Source organism: Sminthopsis crassicaudata, chromosome 1 (assembly GCF_048593235.1).
Source record: "Sminthopsis crassicaudata isolate SCR6 chromosome 1, ASM4859323v1, whole genome shotgun sequence".
Classification (NCBI taxonomy): Eukaryota; Metazoa; Chordata; class Mammalia; order Dasyuromorphia; family Dasyuridae; genus Sminthopsis; species Sminthopsis crassicaudata.
Window position 1 is genome coordinate 367,287,866 of NC_133617.1, and position 25,696 is coordinate 367,313,561.

At 36.7% G+C, this 25,696-nt stretch overlaps 2 protein-coding genes across 6 annotated transcripts in view; both read right to left on the minus strand.

Annotated features, from left to right (window-relative positions):
• EPG5 (ectopic P-granules 5 autophagy tethering factor) overlaps positions 1 to 14,627 on the minus strand; it is a 139,957-nt gene extending 125,330 nt beyond the window's left edge. For 2 of the 4 annotated variants that reach the window (XM_074279273.1, XM_074279272.1), the window contains exon 1: positions 14,475 to 14,627. In XM_074279273.1, the coding sequence (XP_074135374.1) occupies positions 14,475 to 14,537 (63 nt within the window). In that variant the 5' untranslated portion in view covers positions 14,538 to 14,627. Of the gene's footprint in view, positions 1 to 13,021; positions 13,386 to 14,474 lie in introns of those variants that run through there. The other 2 variants (XM_074279270.1, XM_074279271.1) reach the window with 2 other exon arrangements.
• A 6,462-nt stretch (positions 14,628 to 21,089) lies between these two features.
• The window catches only part of PSTPIP2 (proline-serine-threonine phosphatase interacting protein 2), a 60,125-nt gene continuing 55,518 nt past the window's right edge, over positions 21,090 to 25,696 (minus strand). For both annotated transcript variants that reach the window (XM_074279280.1, XM_074279279.1), the window contains exons 14-15: positions 25,494 to 25,551; positions 21,090 to 23,073 (exon numbers count right to left, since the gene is read on the minus strand). In XM_074279280.1, coding sequence (XP_074135381.1) covers positions 23,067 to 23,073; positions 25,494 to 25,551 — 65 coding nt within the window. In that variant the 3' untranslated portion in view covers positions 21,090 to 23,066. The remainder of the gene's footprint in view (positions 23,074 to 25,493; positions 25,552 to 25,696) is intronic.

Genomic DNA, 25,696 nt, shown 5'->3' on the forward strand with positions numbered 1-25,696 from the left:
GCTGAAAAGCTAATTGGTGTAGTAGATAGAGTACCAGCCCTGAAGTCAGGAGGATCTGAGTTACAAACCTGGCCTCAGAAACTTTACATTTCCTAGCTGTGTGACCCTGGGCAAGTCATTTAACCCTAATTGACTCAGCAAAAAAAAAAAAAAAAAAAAAAAGACTGAACATTTCTCCCTCAAATTATTCTAAATTAAAAAACTTAGAATGAACTAATAAAAAATATTCATCAAAATGTAGGGTTGTTCAAGGCATTTAGGGTTGTTCAATAGTAAGTCTGTAACAGAACACTTTCAGTCTCACTAAAATGATTTTGTATTACATAAAACATAATCTTAAACAGTTTAATATTAAAATGAAGAAAAAATATTTTAGAAAAAGCTAAGTTCCATTAATATTTTAAGACTTCTTCAAACTTTTTTTATTTGCATTTATTTGCATAAATAACATCAACAATGATATAAATTGTCCAAAGTCACAAAAAGAACAAAACCACAAAGCTGAGATTTGAACTTGAGTCCTCTAGCAACAAAGTTAACACTTTTTCCCATTGTACTGAACCATCTTCTATAGCCCATTATGTATAAATACACTTTAGTACCATGGTATCATACACTTAAATGAATGGGCTGCTTTTCAAAGGAATAGCTCGTAGATTTCATACGCAAGATTTCAAACATGCATTCTGATACACATATACCTAAATGTAAAAAAATTAACTGAAAAAAATTGTTTTATATACAATTTGAAGGAAATTCTTCACCAGCTTCATTCAATAGGAACAAAGAGAAGAAAATGCTAAATTTCTTGTGTGAAAACAAAACAACTTATTAAATTATAGCTAGCATTTAAATAGCACATATGTTTTCAGAGACTTTTTCAAAGTACAGATTGTTTTTGCTGGATTTTTTTCTTTTTTCTTTTTTTTCCTTAAAAATATTGTTTGCCGTTATATGTGCTCTTTCACTGAGATTGAAGGAAGGATCCTGGAAGAAATTTTCATGATGTAAAAAAGGTATCAATAAAATTTTATTTTTATAAAAGGAAAATTATTTGTGTAGCGAACAAAAATCAATAATTATAAGAATTGTTTCATTCTTTGAATTTATATCCCTAGTAAATTGACTGAACTGTAATTGTTTCCTAATAGTGCTTCTTAACAAACCATTTTTAAAAATTTTAACAGCTAAATTTCTTTTTTTTGGCCCCTCTTTCCCATGGTATGGAGGAAAGAATAGTAAATTACAACATCTGTTAGCTGTGTGATCCTTAGTCATTTTAACTCTCTGAAACTGTAATATCTGAACTATGCAACTCACAGAGATGCTGTGAGAGAAACGTTTCATAAAACTTAAAGAGTAATCAATGTAAATGTAAGCTATTATTACAGGCCAACATGTTCTCATTCTTCTCTTCCTCAGGATCACATGGGTTCAATATCACACAGTATCACACAGCAGTTTTCAAAATATTTTGGTCTCAAAAACCTTTTTACTCTTAAAAATCATCAAGGACCCTAAAAAGCTTTTGTTTATATGGGTTACACTATTAATATTTACCTTGTTACAAATGAAAATATCTTAGAAATATTACAGTAATAATTTAAACTTCATGGATTCCCTAAACAGAGTTCCCAAAATGTTGATGAAAACTATACTCATTTGTTGACTGAGTGATAGATATTACCACAAAAAAATTCCCATTAAATGTTATATCTCAATGCTTTGTAACCTGCTAACTTCATAGCTCAGAGCAAGCAGATAACAATACACATTAGGTTTACTCCTAAATCTGGTTTTAAAGGTAAACCCAATTTAGTCCTTGTAGGGTGTTAGCTAAGTACCAAGAGCTCTTCCTTCTCCTTAACAAGGCAAACCCCTCTCTCCAGAAGCACCTACATCCCAGGTCCCTTCCTGTTCTTCCAAAACTTGTCCTCATTTTCATCCCCTCTCTCAGCTTCAATTCCTTTCTAGCTACTGACTCCTTCCCAGATACTTTCAAAGAACCCCTAACTTAAATGGACCCACACTTTGGTCAAAGGATCTGAATAAACAATTCTGAAAAGCACAAACTAGTAACTACCATATAAAAGAAGGCTCCAAAAAACAATCATGAAAGATACCAAAACAACCCTGACACCTCATATCCAGCTAACTGGTAAAGATGATAAAGTAGGGTACAAGAGCTAACCCCAAAAAATATTGGGTTTCTGTAAAAGTGTTGCAAGGTATCTCAAAAAAATTTGTAGGCTTACACCATCTCCAAATCAAGACACAAAGGTTTTATTACTCTGTCATTGACAGGGAAACTTTAAGGAAGAAGTGGAAGACTGGTAAGTGATTTTACATGAGAGAAATAACCTCTGGGATTGGCATCTATAGCTTGCCGTCCTAACTGTATAGGGCGACTGTGGGGATTCATTAAGGGCCCACTGTAACAAAGGCCCACTTAAATTTAACAAAGACCCTTTCTGGTCAATGCCTATCTCTATAGCCCTCCTCACCACTAAGGATCTGGTCTTTTGCTGGGATCTTATTCACCCCATCAGGAACAGTCAATGTTGGAGAGGCTGGGGGGAAATAGGCAAATTAGTGTCCTATTTATGGAGCCAGGAATTATTATAAGCATGTTGAAATGCAATTTGGAAATACAGAAATAAAGTCCCTATCACCCAGAAGTTCCCCTACTTGGCATAAACCCCAAAGCAGGTCAATGATAAAATATAAGACTCCATATAAATCAAAATATTTTTGTAGTAGTACTTTTTGTGGTAGGAAAAAACTAGAAACAAAAGTATATGTTCATAGATTAAGAAATGGCTAAATAAATAGTAGTAGATAAATGTAATAGAATATTACTTTCCTCTAAGAAACAAGGAATGTGATTAATGCAAAACATAGGAAGCCTTATATGAACTAATAATAAGAGAGTGAAAAGTGAAGAAAGCAGAACTAAGAACAATTCATGTGACAACAGCAAAGCAAAAGAAACAAAACCCTTGTGGTTCTGATGTGGTGCAGCCTTTAGGAAGGATATAGTAATAACTCCAAGGCAACTTAGCCTTGGAAATGATGTATTTCTTTCCACTGTTTATTTTATTGATGTTAGTATCAATAATGAAGTGCCTAAAGTTAACAGGTGCAGAATAAACTGGATGCCCACCACTTGACTTAGTGCCTAAAAACACATCTGGAAGGTTCCCCCATAAGTCCTGCCCAGGGAACTGTGGATATTGCACTTGCACACAAAGAACCTGACTCCACCTCAACTCCACTTCTAAGCCACAAAGCTAGCATTATCAATAACATGAAGCACCTAGTTTCTTTTATTTTCCCCTCTAAATAATCTTCTTGCTCCTGGCTCTTTGCTAACTTTGTTTGGAACTTAGTCTGATGTTAATAGCTTAAATAAACTTTGCCTCTTAACCTGGAAATGATTTGAGCTTGCTTTCTCTTAGCGAGTTTTATTTGGGTGGGAGAACAAAGAGGGTTAATTTGTATTGAAAAATTTTACACTTTCCCAAGAATCCTGATGCAACAGAAGCCACAGATAGGAATAGAAAAACAGAAGGTACAGAGCAAGGACAGAATAAGGATGGGGTTCCTTAGATAGTTACACTAAAAGCCTTATCTGGAAAAGGAATGTTCTTTTGGCTACTTGTGCTACTTGTGCAAGGTTATGATAATAAATGAAAACACATTTCTGGGCAAAACTCTGGGGACCTGTTTGGGGGCCTGTCTCATCAAAAACACTACCACAAAAACAATCAAAAAATTTTACAAAATTATAAAGAACAAATATAACTTCTCCCATATCTTTGAAGAAGTGGGATCACAGATAAAGTAGACTACATATATTTTCATATTTCTTCAGTAATTTGTTCAGTTATAATTAGTTTTTCCTTTTTCTTCTGTTTTTGTTTTTAAATTATTATGTCAAATGGCTCTCTACAAAAGGGCTGGAAGAGATACAAAAGAAAATTTGGATAAGATAAAAAACAGAAGATAGCAACCAAATTTATTTCTTAAAAAAAAAAAAAAAAAAAATCTATACCAACCCTCCCCAAAGATTTTTTTACTTGATATCACAGTCACCATCTTCCTCAGCAATCCTGTTATCTTTCCTCCTCTTAATGATTAAACTCCTTTAGAAAGCTATCTATACTTCTATAACATCAACATAATCTACAATGCTGACATTACTACAAAGGTATCTCTACTCTCCTCTACTTGCTTTAAAAACTCTCTGGATTCTGATCTTATTGGCCAACCAAATCTGCTCAGGACAAAATTATCACAAATCTCTTAATTGCTAAATCCAATAGTCTTTTTCTTAATCTTCTTTTCTAATCTCATCTCACAATCCCTCTTTTCTAAATACTAGTTCCTCTAACAAGTTTTCCTGATAATGCTTCCCTTCAGATTCTCCTACCTGGAGAAGACTTCTCCTCTCCTGGAGGTTCATCCAGGCAATGTTCCTCATGGCCTCTTCAAAGCTTTTTCTCTTCTTTCTCAATTATTATCTTGTGTGATGATCTTATCAGTTTTCATGAGTTCAATTATCACCAGATGATTTCTTGATCTAAATATAAATCTTAGTTTCTCTCCTGAGATACAATTCCACATTACCAATTGCCTTTTTGAACATCTTGAACTGGATTACAATAGGTATTTCAAAACTCAACATATATAAACAGAGCTTCCTCCTAAACCCTCCTCTCTTCCCAATACTGCTACTACTGTTGGAAGGTTCAGAACCTAGGCTTGTCATACCCCAGTTCCAATCAAATAATACAGATTTTACTTTTATAACATTTCATTACTTCATACCTGGACTGCTGCAATAACTTTCTGATTGGTCTCCCTGCCTCAAATCTCTCCACAATCTTCAGGTGGTACAATAGACGGAACATTGAGCTTAAAAGTCAGGAAAACCTGAGCTTCAGATACTTGCTAGCTGCGTGATCCTGGACAAGTAGCTCAATCTGTTTGTTTCAGTTTCCTCCATTGAAAAACAGGGATAGCATCAACCTCCCAGGGTTGTCATGAAGATCAAATGAGATAACATTTTCAAAGTTTAGCACAGTAACTGACATATAGCAGTACTTAATAAATGCCTGTTTCCTTCTTTCTTTCCTAAAGTACTGATCTAATCATGTCACTCCCCTATTTAATAAATTCAGACTTCTACTAGAATCAAATATGGTCCCTTTCTATCTTTCCAGTCCTCTTACACTTTATTTCACATACATTTCAGAGACACTGGTCTCTTTTTTCCTAGCATAGGGCACTCCCGTTTCCCAATTCCATACTTGTCAGTCAGTCAATAAATTTTATTAGGTAGTTATTATGTGGCAGGCACTGTGCTAAGCACTTATTCCTTATGCCTGGAATTCCTTTCTTCCCCCCATCCCTGTCTATCGGCTTCCTTTTAGTCACAGATTAAATTTTGCCTGGGAAATTATTTCCTGTTCCCCTTAATGCTGAGATTACTTCCAATTTACTCTGAATAGATCTTTTCTAAATCAGGTTGTTTATAGGCTGTGTTCTCTAGCTCAGTGGCACAATAGATAGTTATAGGCCTAGAGCTAAGAAGTACTGAGTTCAAACCCAGCCTCAGACTAGCTGTGTGACTCTGGGCAAGTTACTTGTCCATGCTCTGCCTCAGTTTATCCCACTGTAAAATGGGGATGAGTGATACCTACACTTGCCAGAATTATTGTGAGGAAAAATGAAATATTTAGCATTTAGCACAATGCCTGGCAATCAGAAAACTCTTGATAAACGCTTGACTATATATCTAAGTCATTCCCAAGAATTCAGAAATGAGGCACAATTTTCAAATAATTTCACAGGGACAACTAAAACCTTCAGAACTTTTTCTCAGCTTCCAGTAGCAAACTGAGTAGATGAGAGAGGCCTTGTGCAAAATTCAATTCAACAAATGTTTATGCAGCAACTCATTCTGCAAAGTAATGTGGATACAACATAAAAATGGAAGAGAAAACCTCTGCCCACTAGAAGCCTAGATTCTAAGGGATAAAATCCACAAACAATTACAAAGTATACATAAAGTTATACAAAGTAGTTTCAAGACAAATTGAACACAGGAGGAGGAAAATGAAAGGAGCTAAGAAAAGGCCTTATGCAAGGAATAGCACATGAACTGTTCTTTATAAGAAATTAGGAATTTTAAAATGAGAGAGAATGCATTTCAGATTGAACATAAGTGTAATTACCAGTCTACCAAACCCACTCTTTTGCCCCTCCTCCAATCCTTCCATATGGAATGGTATTCAGTTGAGCTACTCAAAGTATTCTGCTTCTTCCTATTGCAAGATTAATTACAAATCCCCTATCTTCAGTCATTTTTGAAGACAGCATTTAAAGATAAATGTCAGAATTTCAATAGGCTTTTTTAGTAGCTAAAGAGAATGCCAACAAAGATGGATCACATTTATTTGAATATGATCTAAGTAGTGAGGAAGAGATTTGCGACAGGGAAGATCACATTAGGAAACTATTGCAATGGTCTAGGTAAGAGATAAGAAATTTTAAGGCTCCTATGAAATGTCTGGCAGGATACCTTCAATTTTATTAACATCCTTAAAGTTGGAACCAATAACAATATGTGGGGTGTTTCTGTCATCCATCCTCCATATATCCATCCTCCACCTAGTAAAAACCTAATATCTCATTATCTCATTAGCATGTAGTAAGAACCTAACATATAAGTCCACATTTTCATAAATAAGTTCAACATACTTCCAAAGTGCTTATATCATGGTTATATAATCTGCTTTCAAAATAGCTTAGAATAGCTGAAACTTTTTAAAAAATGTTTTTCCATCATGGCATAATTTCCCCACATTCAAAAGGTAATATAATTCCCAATTTGGAAGGGACTAAAGTCAAAGAGGATATATTTACATTTCAATGATAGATCTTTTATGAATGAAAATGTTTTTTAAAATAGAAGAAACACCCATAAATATGTAAGTGTTTGAGGTGAGAGCTCTTTCTGCAAACAAATCTGCCCAAATTTGATAAGTAAGGACAGTTTCACAATTCATCATTATATATGCCAAGTGAATGCCAAGTGAAAATTATGGAACAAGAGAGAAGACAAGTCACCCTTCTCCTTTCCTGGCTACTAATGTTATAAGTGCTGTAATTCCTATAAAAGCAGGATAAGAGGGAGCATTCATCAGTCTTATTCTTAGCATTACTATTTGGAAGATGAAGTGTACCCTAATGGACTTAATGTGAACTGATGAAGTCTCACTTTATTACCTGCTGTATATAAATAGTAACCTCAAAAGTTAAAAAAAAAAAAAAAAACTTTGCATAAGATTTTCTAAGGATCAGATGAATATCACAAGAACTACAAACTGCCTTTGGGAAATCATCAGATGATTAATATCAAAGAATGTAGGTTAAACAAGTAGCAAAACAAAGAAGATATTTATAGGGACTTAATAACAACATAGTTCACTTCCTGTTCAAAATTGCACAAGTTCATAAACTGCCATATTTTACCACAAAAATGGAAAATTATTCTTTTATGAAAGCATTTATAACACCCTCCAAAAAAAAATCTGTTAATGGATATATTTTTACACATTAGCAAGTATCAAATAGACCCTAACTGCATGCTTTTTCTTCCCATAGCTTTGCCTTTTTCTTTTTCCCCTATTTTTATGTAATTAACATAACAATAAATGTAAGGTAATTAATTGTCAGTGGAAGGCAAAACTAATCAATGATTTTCTGTATCCCAAATGGAAATGACCATCTATTCAAATCTAGCAATTTTCTTTAAAAATTCAAATAGTTTAAATGAATATAGGAGGGAAATTACAGAAAAATATTTCCTTCATTTTTTCACTTAGGAAATGTGTCTCATTAAAATGGTACTGATGTGTCTATAATCTCAGGAATATGGTTTGAAGGAGAAATGATGTGATTGTCATCTTTAATGTGATGTAATTGTAATACTGTACCATGGCTCCAAGTTGTCTTGATTATTTAAATTATCTTAAGTATACTTTTTTACTCTAAAATATCTAACCAAAGGATTGCTGTATCTTATCTTTAGATTATAATCTTGTGTTAGAGATATTGACTTCAAAAAGAAATGACTTAGTTTATGATGCTGCCTCTGGAAAAAAGATGCCTAGTCCTAATTCCAATTAATCTCAAAATCATAAAATTAGCAGATCAGTAAACATCTTGGAATTGAGCCATTAACATCCATAAAACTAACCTATGAATGGGTTTCTTCAAACCAAGTTAGTATCTTACACAGAAAACCCACCAATAAATGGTATAAGAATAAAATCTTTGCTTTTACATTTGGAAATGGGTCTAAGTCTGTGATTTGGGGGATTCCAAAAAATTAGAGGTTCCCAGAACAGTGTTGCAAGGTGTGCAAAGGCTGACTTCCCAATGCCAATAATAAACTTCTTTTTACCAGTCCAAAAAAAAAAAATTACTAAAAGAATGTCTCACTGGGCAAAAAAGGGACCAGGGTCATTCTCAAATTAATGATTACAAATCAAAAAGATATCAGTTAAAAAAAAAATTGTCTTCACCTAATTTCTTCCCATTGAAAAAAAGGCCCTGCTTCTGCTCTCTAAAACAAATAATTTGGTTTTCTTTAATTTCTTCATTGGGCAAGGGAGAAGTTGCCTTTAATATATACAAATACATATATGTGTACATAAATACACACATATATTATACATACACACACATATGAAATCCCAGAATGAATGTATCATAAAGGAAGATATGAAAGGCAGAGAGGGAAGGAATGATCTCATCTGCATTTGACACCCAAGGGCTAAAAGGTGTTTATTAAAATTATGAAAACAAACCAAAAAAAAAGATTAGACACAAAAAAATCCATGACAGTTTACATAGGGCCACATTTGTATATCATATAGACAAGCTTAATGCATTAAGAAAAAAAAATTCAAAGTTTAATAACTATAGTGGATTAATAGCATCATAGGCACATAGATTTACAACTGCAAGCTAAAAGGCCATGGTGACCTGGGAGCACAATCTTTAAGGAACATCATACCCTTTTCCTCCACTAAAAATCATACTTTTTTTCATCATATGTTGGCTTTGAAAAGGCAAACCAATGTGTTGAGGTTGAGGGGCATAAGGAATTCCAAAAATATATTGGGGTTCTGGACTGGTGTTGCAGTTGTCCCAAAAGAATTTGGAAGCTTAAATAATTTCTAAGTCAAGAGGCAGTTTTAGCATATTTGTAATGCTAATTAAAGTGAGCTAAATTTCAAGCATGGAGTAAACAGGTAAGTTTATAAGGATTTGGTGAGTACCTAACAAAGAATAGAGCAAGATAAATGACATCATAAAATTGGGCCTCACATAATTGGAGTTAATTTTGTAATAGGTGCTATCAACAACCCCCTTTCTTCTTTCATGAAACTAAGAAGTGCTTAGTGTTTTGAGTCCAGTTAAGAGATAGCAGCCCAGACTTTTGGACAACTAATCAGACATCTTTGAAGGATAGCTTAGAGGAATAAAGATATCAGCCCAAATTCCTTTTCTTTCACACACATTCTCCAAGGTTGTACCACACCACTCTCTACTGCATCATATCGATAAGCACAAGGAACCTGAAGTGTGATTCAACATTCATTAATTCAAGAACCAATGATTAAATAGATCTGTCATTAGCTCTTTGACAACTCTCTAATTAGTATTATTAATAAACTACTTAGAGTTATATAGCACTTTAAAGATAACAAAGCACTTCTATAGTAACAACCCTGTAAGGTAAGAGTTTTCTAAGTATTATTTCCATTTTATAGATGGGAAAACAAATTCAGAAAAGTTTATTTGCCCATGGACACACTATTAAGATATTTACTTTTGAATTTATATTTCTAGACATCAAGTCTGGCACTTATTTATTACAAAAACAGAACTGATCAAGGACTATTTAACTTTTATTTAAAAAATGAAATGACACTACAGAGTATTATATTATATAGATTTTTTTTTTTAGGAGGTTGGGAAAAGATAAATTTCTCTCGTATTTGGTACTGAACTTACACTGACTGATAATGTATGTGGAGGTTTGTCAATTACAGTTTCTCAGTCAACTGGCATTTATTAAGTACCTAAGCAAGTAAGTTAAATCCTGGGGATACAAAGAAAAGAAAAAAACAGTCCCTGCTTTCAAGGACTGTCTGATAATCTAAATAGCACATAATAACTATGTTATGATATCTACAGGATAAATTGAAGTTACCAAGATTAATGATAGGGACAGGCTTCTTTCAGACATAAGATGGCACTTTAGCTGAGATCTGAGAAACCAGGAGGCAGAATACAGCACTATTTTTTAATTATAGCACTTATGACTAAAGGAATAAATATGCCATCAGTAAGTTTTGAGTTGATCCCCTAGCTCCAAAACAGCATGAAGACCCACAACTTTTCTGATATATTGGAAAGAACAGTGGACTTCATTCTTCCCAGCAGTTAGCATGATTCCTGGTAGATAGATATATAAGTACTTATGTAGCTGTCAACAATAGTTCATACTCTCGTTCTTCCACTTGCTAGTTACCACTTCACCTCCCTCAGTTTCATTTTTCTTATCTGTAAAAATCAGTTTAAAAGTATGAGCACATACAAGATGACAGCATTTTGTAAACTATAAAGTGTCAAATAAATGAGCTACTATCTTTAATAAAGTCCTCTGGATTAGAGGGCTGGAAAACAGAGCAATGAAGTCCATGTAAAAATCTTCCTTTATGGAGGGCAGAATCTAAACTTTGCAACTCACTCCACTTTGCATATGCAATTCTGTCCACTTTCAACTCGACAAAACAAGATAAATACTCCATACCTTACATGGGGGACACTCTGATGCTGTTTCCCTCTCTTACCACCTTTGCTGCTTCATCTTGTGTGCTGACTTCTATTAGACCGTAAGCTCTTTGAGGGCAGAAATTTCTCTTTTTTATATTTTTATATATTTTTCTTATCTGTATCTTCAGTGCTTAGCACAATGCCTGGGACATAGTAACCACTTAACATTTAATTAATTGAATGTTTGCTTTAAGGAAATTTACCATGAGGAAAAAGTAGGGCAGCAACACAAAACTTACATAGATCATTTTCTAAAATAAAATCCTGCAAAGGCCCCTATGCTTCTCCAAACATTTCTCCAAAATGCTCATCAAAATTTCATTTCAAAAAGCCCTTATGAATTATAAGACTCTAATGGCAATTCTTCACTTTCTGATTTGTTCCATCCTTTGCTTTCTGTCATTGTCAATCATCCTCTTCTAGATATTCTCTTTTTAGACTTTTCTGACACTGAGTTTTCCTTGTTCTCCTCTCAAGTGGCTGACTGCTCCTATTTTCTTTGCTGGATCTTCATAGAAATCATACCAATTAATTATGAGTGTCAAAGGTTTAGTTCTAAAACTTCTCTATATGTATTACCTCACCTGGGGAACTCATTTGTTCCTATAGGTTTAATTATCTCTATGCAGACTACTTCCAGATCTACAAATATAGTCCTATAAATTCTCTCTCCTTAACTCCAATCTCACACTGCCAACTGACTTTTGGATAACTCAAGCTGAATGTTGTAGAGACATCTCAAACAACAGTTCTAAACAGAACTCATTCTCTTTCTCCCAAACTCCATATCCCAATATCCAATTTTCCTATTACTGCTGAAGATACCAACATCTTAAGGCTCAAAATTTTAGTATAATTCCTTGATTCCTCACTCTCATTCACTCCACTTAACCAATCAATTGTCAGCCTCAGAAATTTTACCTTCCATATACCTCTTATCTACATCCCTTTCTCCCCACTCACATAGCAGTTTCCTTAGTGCAGGATTTTATCACCTCATACTTGGACTACTGCAATAGCCTTCCGATTGGACTTCCAGCCTCCGTTCTCTCCCCACTTCAACTCATCCACTCATAGTGATTTTCTTAAAGCACAGGTCTAAACATAACATCCAATTGCATTCCCCTACCATTAAGTTTCAGAAGCTCCTTATTGCCTCTAGATCAAATATGTTATCCCCTGGCATTTAAAGCACTTCACAACCAAAATCCATGCCAGTTTTCCAGTCTTACTACTCTCTATATTCTATTTCTCTAATTCAGCTATAGTCTATTTGCTGTTCTTAACATCTCCCAACTCCCAAAAGCCAGTTAGTTCTCCCATCACTGAAATGCTCTTCATCTTCACCTCTACCTCAAAGATCTTTTTAAGATTCCACTCAAACCCCACTCAAAGGAGGCCTTTCATCCCCACTTCTGAGATTGCCTTCTATTTAAACAGTGTAAGTTTAAATCTTGTATATGATCTCCTGACTAGAACATACCTCCCTGAGGTCAGGAACTAATTTGCTGGAGGCTTCTCTTTGTATTCTCAACATATAGCTCGGTGCCTGGAATAAACTAAAGGTTTAAAAAATGCTAGTTGAGTTCTGTAATTCTCAACTTTCTTGGTCCTCTGGCAGCACTTTCTGACTCCCATTTGGGAGCTTTTGTCCACTAAGAGGCTTGCTTTCTTAGTGATATTAAGAAATAAACTTTCCTATTTCTTTGCCACAGAGTAAACAAAGTGACTAGTGATGTTGGTTAGCACCACTTCCTTCCGAGATGTTCTTTTTGATGGCCCTCCCAAAGTCTTCCGGATATGGAGAGTATTCATCAGTGTTTTTATTCTATCCCCATGTTCTGAAAGAATTTTCCTCATATAGAAGAGAATAAAAGTGTTCATGATATAAGTCTGGAATCACATAATTTTGTGATATGCAAAGCAATAATGATAATCAAATGCCAAAGTACCTTGCCTCACACACCATAAGCTTGGATCCCCAACATAACCAAGAGCACCAGGACAAACTAGGTGTGACCGATCACCTTAACCAGAAAAGTTTCAAATGTGTGGGCCTGATAACACAAAACCAAAAGTGAGAAATAAAAAGACCTCTTTTTACCTGGGCCTTATTTTCTGTAGCAGACGTCTGGAGAATGTTCCATCCTACACTGTCTAACTTCCATTTCTCTGTCTCCATTGGTGGTGCTTTCACCCTAAGGGGCTTCAGATAAGGGTGAAGCCGGATGACACCCAAGAGAGCCACACAGGTTACAGGCAGAGAAGAAACTAGGAAATATTTAGCCTGGGGCCAAGAACGGTGGAACTGAAAGGATAGGACGCAGTGCACTGGGAGGAGGTCCCCCGGGAGAAGAAGCATATCTCAGGACACAGTGAATTTCACTCTTTTTAGGAAAAGAGAGGAGAGAGAGAACCTGGTCTGGAGTGGATCCACTAGCTGGAGAGGGATGGGAAATAAACTTCAGGGTCCTGAGGACAAACCATCAGCGGCCTCACCCCCGTCAGGGTTTGTTCCAGGTCAGAGATTCGGCTTCCGACAGAGTGAGAATGATGAAGTCTCGGAAAAGAAAACTAGCAGATTGACAGAATTCAGAAATCCCAGGAAGAAAGCAGGGAGTCTGAGCCCCGGCGGTGCGATACACACTCAGGGTCGATGGCAATGGGGAGTTGGTTAAAGGAGCCTGTGGCCTGCAGATTGAAGAGAGACAACCAGAGAGTCTCGGTGGCCACAGAGAGTTTGGGTGGGTGAGACCTGGGACAGGACACTGAGGGCAGCCCTGGGCTTGGAGGAGAAGAGGGGGGCGGGGTGGAAGCGGCTTAACTTCGGTCCTTAAAACTTGGGGAGCAGGGAAGGAGACTAGGGTTAACTCCGAGATGGGGAGAAGGGGAGATGGAGGGTGTGTGTGAGGGAAAGATACACGGCCTAAAATAGGGGGTAGGGTGGGGGAGGGAAGGGGAGAAAGGGCTAGGGTTTGGGGTGGGGGGAAGGGGAGGATCTGAGTGTGTGACTGAATACTTGGGATGACTAGAGTCTGTGACTACCGAGGAAAAGGGAATCGGCGTCAGTGACGAAGAGACAAGGTTCGGAAGACCCAGGCCCCTGATTGGGGGGTGGGAGGAGAAGAGGGGGTCCGAGATTGAGGGGCAGGAAGAGTCCAAGTGTGGGGTTGGGGGCGGGCACTAGCTGGAGTCACGATTGGAAGAGAAGGCTCGGTGATAGGGGTGGGGCTGGGAAAGGGTCGGGATGCCTGATTGGAGGGGCTCCGACAGGTCCAGGAGCTATGATGGGAGGTGGGGAAAGAAAGAATAGGGGTCTGTGATTGGGGAGCTGGGGAAACACCAAGGCCCGTGATTGGAGGGCGAAGTAGGGCAGGGGTCTGTGATTGGGGGGCCACTAGGGGTCCGAAGTCGGTCTAGAAGAAGGTCACGGCTCCGAGATGACAGGGGGAAGGGCAGCGTCTATGACGCGGGGGCAGTGGAGGGGAGAAGGCGGGGGCCACCCGGAAGAGGAGGGGAACGCCGAATGGGGGAGACTGGGCTCACGGAGACCTTACCTTGGCTTTACCCCGGCTGGCCTTGGCCTTGGTCCGACGCGGGGGCCTCACCGCCTCGGCCATGTTTCTGGTTCCTGCTCTGACCCGGGTTTGTTATTGTCAAAATGCTTCCCCACGCACGGCCCTCTACAGTTTCCGGCCTCGGTCACATGGCCTGCGCCTCCACCAATCCCTTACGAGTGGTAGGACCTGGGGACGCCGCGGACCAGGGAACAAGGAAACTACCGCCTCTGGCGGCCCTTTTCCCGGGGGCGAGCCGCGCGCGCGAGACTCGCAGCTTCTCCCTGTGACCCAGATCGGTTTTGGTTCTGGGCGGGGGAGGAGATGAAGCGCATGCGCCCGGCGCCTTCGTCCGGCGTCTTACCCCTCCCTGCTTCAGGGCCATCAGGTCCCTGACCCGAGTCCCGCCCCCTCGTTACCCCGGTGCTGGTCCATGCTCTCCTCCCTAGCGCCCCATTACACTGTAACTACCCGCCTTGCCGGAAAGCTCTGGGCTTTGCCTTATGGTGACGGAAAACTTCCAAATAAAGAAACTTTTCCTGCCGCTAGTACAGATTGCCGTCTCTTCTGCACCGGGCCTAGTCTGCATGAAGCAGGGGATTCTGCAGTGAACAAGAGCCCACCAGAGAGGGCACAGGAGGTTTCCCACAAACCACGGAAGGGCTTTCTGGGAAATGAAATGGCCCATCGGGGCCTTTTTTCCCATAGCATCCCGGGGAAACCACCTGCACCCGGGGTCCTCCGTTATCTTCCTGGCTCTGATTGGCCGCTTTTGTTCATCAGCTCTGTAAGAAGCGCTGCTTTTTTCCTGGCTGGGTACTTCTCATGCTAAGCACCCAACATTGCTGGCGTTCTCCACTCCAACCCTCTCCAACTCAAAGTAAACCGGGTCCCCTAAACGAGGAGAGTTTTCTGGGCCTAGTGCCAAGTTGTTTCTAGACTGGGGGCACTGAGAGCATTGTGTCTCATCTCCGCTTGTGTGAAGTGGTGGCTTAATAGGGAAGGATTCTCAGTCAGTTTGGTCATCCTGCGCTTATGGGACAGCCTCCATATCAAGGGACTCTGTTAGATTCTTTAGCACAATTGGAAAATACTAGAAGTTTCCAGGAACTGAAAAAGCAGCGCTAATATTCCTTTGCTACGGCCTGGCCTCAGTATACTCTAGAGGACAAGAAACGTGACCCTTTTGAGGTCTCTCAACTGTAAACTGTTCTGCAACTTGCTCTCTTTTACAAAGAAAAATAGACTGAAGGCGCATAAATCCAAGCCACTTTGGCCTTTCACTTGATGACAGCAGTGAGGAATGTTTCTGTCAAGATTTAAATCAGAAAAAGGGGAGAGGTAAAATCGGACCTTTTAGTGGACCCTCCCCTCTGAGCTCCCGGAGTCTGGGAGGCTGGGTGCCCCCTTTGCAAGCAAATCACAAGTGGGGAGCGTGATAAAGGGAGGATTACGAGTGTTAGGGCCCCCTTTCCATTCAGATCTCTCCCAGGTAAAAGAAAAACTCAGCAGCTACTCAGAAGATGCCACCACATGTATTGAGCGCTTTAAAGCCATTGCTTTCCAATCTGACCCAGCATGGGAGAACAGTGTTATTGTTCCTCTTGCTGCCCTAGAAGAGGAGAATTTGGGGCCCAGCCCAGAGGTTTGGGGATGACTTGGCTGTGACATCCCAAACCAGAAGGTGTTCTCTTGGGGAAGTGCAGTCTCTTGTCTCTGACTCTGGCTGGGAAGACTCCAGGGGATTACTCAGGGTTCCTAGGAAAACCCTGCCCTCTTTCTGGGTAGGTTAGTTGAGGCACTCAAGAAATATGCGGACTTGGATCCCACTTTCCCCATTGGGGATATGATTCTTGGCATTCATTTTATCAACCAATCTCCTCCCTCCACCCCCATATTCAGAGAAAGTTACAGAAGTTAACTTTCTCCAGATTCCTCAAGCTAAGCTCTTAGAGACTGATTTCAGGGTATTTAACAATAGAAATCTAGGAAAAGGACTGCAGGGCTAGAGTCTTTAACAGAGAATTTGCTGGAATTTTATTAGATTACATATCTAGTGCCAAAAAGGGTCCTTCCCACTAGAATCCCTGGAATACTTCTGTGGGCCCCTCAAGAACCTGAGATTACTCTTCTGGAATAAAATATCTGCAGAGACTTTGAATGGACATTTCTGCAATCCCATATGGAGTCTCAACTCACAATTTGAAATTTTGCCTTAAAGGAACTCACCACTTCCAAGGGCCCTTTTATATCAGAGGACCCAGAGCAAGTATGCTAACTCTACTAGTTGTGTGTGATTATCATAGTATAAATAATGTTTATGCAAGATAGCCCTTAGAGTTGACAGATATAGCTCCATCTTCCAACTGTGGAGTGAGTACTACAGGATAATTTTGTCTATTCTGCAAGGTCAGCTATTCCCATGTTAGGAGGAATAGCATTCCTCAGTGGGCCCCACTTAGAAACTGGGTTGCTTCCAGGGATCTTTTGCTGGAGTCTATTCCCACCCTATTAGGTGTGAGACAACGTAAACTCAAGAGATACCATTTATCTCCATGCCAAGGATAGGGTAGCCAACCACCAGTTTGTTTTTTTAATCACACATCAGGCATATATAGATATCTTAATTGTCTCACACACACTTTAATCCTGCATCACATAGGCTAATTCCTTTCTAGCCAACTTTAGATAGTACCTCTATCCCCTCTTCTCACTAAGATAACAGGGATAGGGGCAGCTAGGTAGTGCAGTGGACAGAGCACCAGCCTTGAATTCAGGAGGACCCTTGTTCAAATCTGGTCTCAGACACTTAACACTTCCTAGCTGTGTGACCCTGGGCAAGTCACTTAACCCCAGCCTCAGGGGGGAAAAAAAAAAAAAAAGTCAGCCTCCTTGGCTCTCAGTGCCAATAAGATAAGGATAGGAAAGGTGCATGTTAGAGGAATATTTTTATTTTCATGGGTATCACTACTGTGGAAAGAATAGGCTTGGAGATTATTTACATACAGCCCCCTTATTTCTCAAACAGGAAGGCCTAGAGAACCCAAGTAATTTGGCAAAGGACACATTGGTGGCAGGACTGAAATTCAACCTTTTGACCCTGTCACTACCTGACTGAGTTTCAGTAAATCATGTCTGTCTCTGTGTCTCAGATTCCTCTTCTTTAAAAGAAAAGGGTAGGACCTCATACCTGTATACCATCATAAACTCTAGATGAATATATGGCTTATTTATAAAAGGTCACATTATAAGCAAAGGATCAAGGAAGAAATTATCTTTTAGATCTGGGAAGGGTTCATGTCCAAATAAGATGTAGAGAACATCATAAGTGATCAATTAGAAAATTTGGTTTTCTCAAAATTGAAAACTCCTTACACAAGCAAAATAAATGCAGCTAAGATTTAAAAGGCAGATTCAATAAATAGGAAAATCTTTACAAGTTTCTATGATAAAGATCTCATTTCCAAGAAATACAAAAAATTTATTCAAATTTATAAGACTATGATGAATCATTGCACAAGATGGCAAATAAGCAGGTTTCAAGGAAAGAAAGCCAAGCTATCAATGTTTATAACAAAAAATACTCCGAATTCCCTTCTCTAAAAGGGATACTTCCTGAGAACAAAAGTTGGTTGGTTTTTTCCTTAGGACTCAGAGCATCCCAATACCTTGAAATATGTATTATATCCCCAAGTCCCTGGATCTGGCTGAGTTGGACAACCACATTCTGTTTTTCTGTTCTTGTGCTTAACTGTTCACTTGAGAACTAACTCAGCCTACAGGCCCAGATACACTATAAACAGGACCCTTTGTCTAGCTTGCTCATTGATCTTTTAAAGACTAAGCTGGCCTTACTGTTTGAAAAAAAAAAAAAAAATCTCCCATTGATTGAGAACCAACTTGTTCTCTGAAATTCTTTTCTGGAGCAACCTTGACTGATCCTGACTGATCACTGATCCTTATCACAAATCACTAATAGCTAGAGAAATACAAATTAAAGTAACTCTGAGGTTATACTTTACACTCATCAGAGTGACAAAGTTGACAAAGAAAAGATAAAGATAGCATGTGATGGAGGGTTATTAAAGCTGTGAATTCAATCCATTCTGGAAAGTGTGTGTGTGTGTGTGTGTGTGTGTGTGTGTGTGTGTGTGTGTGTGTGTGTGTGTGCTCAAGGGCGCATCTTTAGCCTGCCTTTATCAGGAGTGAATATCAGATGCTTCATCACTGATCCTCTGGAATCATAGTTGGTTATTTTACCCAAAATTGGAAAAGACAATTAGGACACAGGACTGAAGCAGATTTTCTCCTTATCGCTTCACCTTTCCAAATTCACCTACATGAACAAGGATATTATGCAGTATTCTGGCAGTATGTGTCCACAGTCATTAGAGTGTTAAGTATGTGTTTACTGCATAATATATGTTGACTGGATGAATGAGTTAGTATCTCCATTCACTTTTTCAATGTCAGATTCTTATAGTGCAGGTCCAAAATGCTTGAACTTTAAGGAAAGTTTATTTTTTTTTTTCCAAGTTTGATCACTGTCAAAGCAAGAGACAATATACACTCTTGCAACTACAGTATTTCATGAAAATGATAAAAAGAATATAATATCTCAGATTTTCATGATTATGATTCTTTTTTTCCCCCCATTATTATGATTCTTAAGAAAATCCAATTCTATATTTGTAATCCCTAGTAAATCAGTTCCCAAATAACCTATGTTGCCATCTAGTGGCATTTTCTTGCTCCCATATCATATTATTTCTACCTTATTCATTCTACAAGAATATTATTATTAAATTAATTTTAATTTAATAAACTTTAAACGACCAGTTACCTAGTTGGTAACTTTGTGCAAGGCACAGTGCTAAACATTAGAGTGTCAAGGATTATCAAGACTTTACAGTTCTTGCTTTACACAGCAAAATTTAGGCAAGTTAGGTAACTTGATCAATGTAACACTAGAACTAGAATCTATCTTTCCCAATCTTGTGTTCTTCTTCCTACATAAGACTGAACACTGTAGTACAATGCTAATGTAATAGGACTGTGCTCTCATTTACTTAGTTGAATTATTATTGGAAAGCTGTTAACTGGCAATTGAAAAGGGAGAGGGGCATGAGGGTTTATAAGCAATAATATTAGAAGACCAACCTTCAATCTTCCAGCTTACCCACAAACTCTTAAGAAGAAATGTAACAGCCCTAATAGGAAGACATACCCACAAATGGTAGCCGGATTTGGGAGAGTGACCCCAGAGCCCATGTGTCAGACCAAGAAATAAATCTTCCACTTTTTCCTTTATCTCTTTCCCCATTCTCATCTAAATCCAAAAGAGAGTCTATAATTAATGTTTTGAGACTTTATCTTATCACATTCTTCTAAATCCTCTATAAGCTCTAAAGTTAGCAGTGATTTCCAAGTTGAATGATTTTTTTTCTCACTGCTCATTTTTCTTGGCCTTCCTACTGCATTCGACTCTGTTTACCATCTTTTCCTCCTACATATTTTTTTCTCTAAGTGTCATGACTCTACTCTCACTTGGATCTCTTCTTACCTATCCTTTCTCTCCTTCCTAGTTCCCCAGGCCATCCAATACCTTGCAAATTCTATATGTATTCTATATGTTTATGTCTTCCCTGATAAAATGTAAGATCCTAAGATTTAGGGAATGTTATTCTTGGGTTTGGTTTTGTTTTGTTTTTGGTAACTCCAGTACCTATCAGTGACTCAATATAATAATTTAATAAATAGTTATTGTTTGATTCCTCATTAACAATTGTATTTTATAAAAACCTGAAAGAACAATGTAACTAGACAGTGGTGAATTGAAAAGAATACCTAGAGCCCTGAAAGTCCTGGGTTCAAATTTCATCTTGATATTTTATTATTTGTGACCTTGGACAAGGCAGTTTTAACTATTTCATTGTCTACAGAATAAGGGAATTTGGACTAATCATCCTCTGAGATCCCTGCCAGTTCTAAACCAAAAGCCAATTGTCTTATAAAATCTGTCTAATCCTAGGACCAAAGGAGCTAAGGAGGAGGAGAAAATGAGGCTGATGTCTTTCACACAGCTCTGGCTTACTTAAATCTTGTAAGTCAAGTCTTACTTGTAAGTCAAGACATTACTCTCCTGATGCCATCGATTCTCTTCAAGAAGGAAGTATAACAAACAACAATAAATTGTCCATATTTAAGTTCATTACTTTTATACCTATGTGATACCCTTTCTCTCACAGTCCTTAAATAACCCTATGTATCTATTGCTCTTCCCTCTGATTCTAACTCATTTAAAATATTTTAGAGTTCTAATATTTAATATTATTCTAATATTAGGATGGTCTTGAGGATATTTTCATTCCTTACTGCCTAGTTATAGTAATAATATTAATTGAAATTGAATGTTAGAGGCTATATTTTATGTAAATTTTGTATATTCCCCAGTGCTTAGCATATTGTTCTATATATAATAGGCCCTTAATAAATATTTCTTGTAGTAAATGAGTGCAGTTCAGAATCAAAAAGAAAAATTTCCTTGAAAGGAAAAAAAAAATCCAAAAGAAAAAATTCTTAAAAATACACACAAAACACCAAAAACTCCAGCAGTGCATTTGACTTTTTATTTCTAAGAAATATTTACAAATATAAAGTGAAATAGAATTAAACTCTTAATATTTTTTAAAAGATTACAACCTAGGTTTTGTAAGGGTAAGTGTTAAAAAATTATCCATGCATATGTTTTGAAAATAAAGAGCTTTAATTAAAATATATATATATTGCAATCCTTTAAATCATTCCCTCCAAATAATTATACATGCCATATTTAAGATTCCAATAGAGAAAGAAAAAGGTGAAATTCCTGAGGAAGTCAACAATAAATAAAACTTTTTTTAAAATAAAAAAAATGTTTCCCCACAAAGGAAAATTTTCTGACATTTTTTTGGTTTGAGGAAGTCGATTATCCTTATCATACTTTAATTTCTCCATTTTTTACTATGGTGATATTACCACAAAAGGATATTCTGTTTCTGCAATTTCCTGGCTTGACCTCCCTCAAATTCACTAGGCACTTGTATCAGAAAATAGCAAATATTCAGTTTGCTTTCAACCAGTTTAATTCACTGAAGTGCTAGAGAATCTACAGTTTACAGACAGAATAACATTGGTCCTTCATGTTGACATCTGTAGCATGCTAAAGAAAAAATTTTACATAAATGATATTATTATTTTAAGTTGGTCATTAAAATTTATTAAGCATTTTGAGGGTGTTAGAAGTTATATGACAATACCCTTATCAATTTGTAAATTATACCTTACAATCACAGAAGGACTACCAAAGTGCCTTTGAAGGGTGAAGTTTACATGTCTGAATGTCATCCAAAGTCCAAAATATATGTGTACAATATATGTATGTATAATAAAACATACACACACATATTGTAGGCAGAGTATATATATATATATATATTTGCATGTGTATATTCATTTATATGTGGACATATAATGGATGTCCACACATATATAAATATGCACATGTAGATAAACATATATATATACTTTTTTTCTCTGAGAAAACCTAACCAGCAGTGATTTTATAACTACAGTATTATTTTAAAAAGTGAATAGACTACATACAATTCATCAGTGATCTATCCTAAAAGCAAAAGTGACATTTTAGTTCTTGGTCTTTTCAGTAGAGGTAGGGCAATGAGGTAGATAGAAGGTTGTCCTCAAAGTGGGAAGAGCTAAATTCAGATTCTGCCTTTGACAAATATAAGTTCATCACTTACTGCTCAGTACCCCCAAACAATTTTTAAAAAGATTTCTATGAATTTCTCAACTGCATTACTAGAAAAATTTTGCACACCACAATTTGCCTTAAATCATAGATCCTAACCCAGACAGTAAAGCAACCTAGAAAATACACTTATTAACCTAAATTTCAGCAGGATCACTGGATCAGTGAACACATTAAGGAAGGGAAGGAAAACAGGTATAGTGGAAATCAGAAGGCCTACATCTTAGTTCCAGCTTTACTATTAGCTGCAATACCTTAGACAATCATATAACCTTTCTAGGCCTCAGTTTCCTCACCCAAAAAGTGAAAAAACTGGAGTAGAAAATCTCTAAAATCCCTTCTAGCTCCACTATTACTGAAAATCTTATAAGAATAATAGAAGTTTTTTTCCTTTAATAAAACCATTTGTAATACCAATAAGAACTTTCACACTGATGACCCTTCTGTGGTTGTTTCTGCTACATAGATTCAACTCTCAAAATTCTATAAACATTTCATTAAAAAAAAAATTCCATCATTTCCAAGAAGAAAACAAAACATTATCCACAATTGCTGCTATTGATTAGGAAGAGGAATCTCTTCTGCCTGGATCTGACAGAGTCTTCAGGGAACTTTCACAACTCATCCATGACAAATAGAACAAAAACTTGACCACAGATTTAAAATGTTAAAAGTTACAGAAGAAACAGTTCACTTCAAAGCCTTCATGACTAATACAAAATGGCAACCAAATCTGTTCCAAATTGACTTCTTGTACAATTAAAGAAGCGTCAGGTTAAGAGTCTTCAATTCCTGAAAAAAAGATAACATATTATATTAGAGGGGAACACTCATGGCTGACAAGCTTTTGATATAAATGACTAAGAATTTGTATTTGTATGTGTGAGGCTCTTTGTATTCAAGTTCAATATATGTAGATACAAAAAAAAAGTATATTAGAGAGGAAAGGAGATTGCAGGGAGCAAGTTCATAGAACAATATAATTTTTATATTATTCAACAATTTGAACTAACAGTGTTATTAATATTCTCCTAAGTATACACTCCTGGTCTAGATTTTGTGTTGATAATGATAAATGTTTTATGGTAATAGAGATTATTGGGGTTTTCTCCCCTTTTTTATTGTTTTTTCCTAATAAATACCACCCCCCAACAATGAACTAGTGTACCTTTCTTCCCATACTTCCATCAAACTGACTATTCTTACCTTTTGCCATTTTTGTGATGTTGTTTTTCATTATATTTTCATAAAATTTATATTAATTTTTTTTCAAATAAAATCCTCTTTCTCTGCCTCCTCCCATATGTACCATTGAGAAAGCAAGAAAAACAAAAATCCCTATTACAAACATTTGTAGTCAAGCAAAACAAATTCTTATATTGTCCAAAAAAAAAAAAAAAATATATATATATATATATATATATATATATATATATATATATATATATATATATATATATATATATATATATATATATATATATATATATATAATAGAGGTTTTTTTAAATCCTTAGGCCAGATTTTGTTATTATTTGTATGTTAGATGTGTTACAAATAAAGAAGAAGAGATAAGCAGGCCAGATGAAGTCAACAAAAACGATTAATGGATTTATATATTGTTCTTTTATTTGTATTTAAATTCCAAAGGCTAAATACTTAGTTAAAACCCTACTTACTCATTCAATAAAATTGATTCCCTGTAAAAATGTTAAATGAACTAATTTCCCTGATTTAAGATACCATGTAACAAATTAAATTATTCTTTCTTGAATCTCTATTGAAACTGCTGGGCAATCTCATAGAGTAAACATTTTTATATCACTCTGTGCTCCACACTGTGGTTTTCCTCAAGTAACTTATTATATATTTGAGCAGAGAAGATAAAGAAATAGAAAATAAGGAAATGAAGTAACTCAGAGATTCAAGTGCTAAATTGAGTCAATCCATCAACAACTTTTTATTAAGCATCTACTATGTATCAGGCACTATGCCTGTATCACTTAATAATATATAATTCTTATTTTCTAGAACTATACAAAGTATCCTGTGAACCAATAGAAAGAAGAGAGATTAATAGAATCAATATCACCAACATAAGATGGAGGAATATTTGCCTAAGTATTTGGATACTCATGGGATAAAAGTGTGGGGCTTTGTTTCTTTTGCCGTGTAGTGTGCAAAAGTTTGGATCAGATCTCTGATTTTGTCAGAGAACTACCAATATGGAAGTTCTTTCCACCATTCAGATTGACATCTTCCTGAGAGAATTGTATGGGAGAAGAACTCAGGTGCCTGGCCCAGGATCATATGGCTTCTATGCATTAGAAGCAGCATCAAAAACCACATCTCCCTACCAAAAGAATATGATACACAGCAACAAGGAGATTATGTGGTGATCAATTGTGATGTACATGTTTCTTTTCACCAAGGAGGTGATTCAAACCAGTTCCAATGATCTTGGGATGGAGAGAACCTTCTGCACCCAGAGGGAGGACTTTGGGGACTAAATGTGTATTGTAACGTATTTTCACCTTTTTTTTTTGTTGTTGTTGTTTGCTTACTTTTATTTTCTTATTCCCTTTTTGATCAGATTTTCCTTGTGGAGCTTGATAAGTGTGGAAATATATATAAAAGAATTGCATGTTTAACATATAATGGATTGCCTGTCTGGGGAAGGAGGGTGCAAAGAGGGGAAGGAGAAAAACTGGATCACAAGGTTAATGCTGAAAACTATTCTTTGCATATATTTTGAAAATAAAAAAATCAGGTCTTCCTGACTCCAAAGACATCGGTTTATCTAATTTAATGTAGTTCCTTTCAGGACAGAGATAAAAAATTATATGAGTTAGCATTATGTTAGTAAGTCACTTTATAGTCTTCGAAGTCTTTTTCTCACAAAACCCTATGAAGTAGGTAGTACAAGGGTTATCATTCTTATTTTGCCAAAGGAGCAAATTAATGCTCTGATGTAAAGTATCTTATCCAAGGTCACTCAGTTAATGTCAGAGCTAGTACTTAAACTCAGGTCTTTATGGTCCAAGATCTATATTCTTTCCATTTTATCATGCCTTCATTCTCTGCATTACCCTAAACAATGATATGCACCCAGGGGTAATTCAGTATGTTTATCAAAGGTTTAAAAAAAAAAAAAAGACTCCTCAATTATAATTTGCGTAAATTAATGTCAAAATGGGAATAAAAGTTCTTACCATTGATGCTGGTTAGAGATAATATTGCATTCAGTTACCAAGGAATAATCATCATCCTCTGTGAAAGAGAAAGAATACAAAGTAAGACAAAACTAGTATTTTTCCACTGAAAATAACTTTCATATTACACTTGAAGTTTTGCAAAGTGCTTTTCTCAAAACTGTTTTATGATATATGTAAAACAATCCTATCCCTGAGTAACA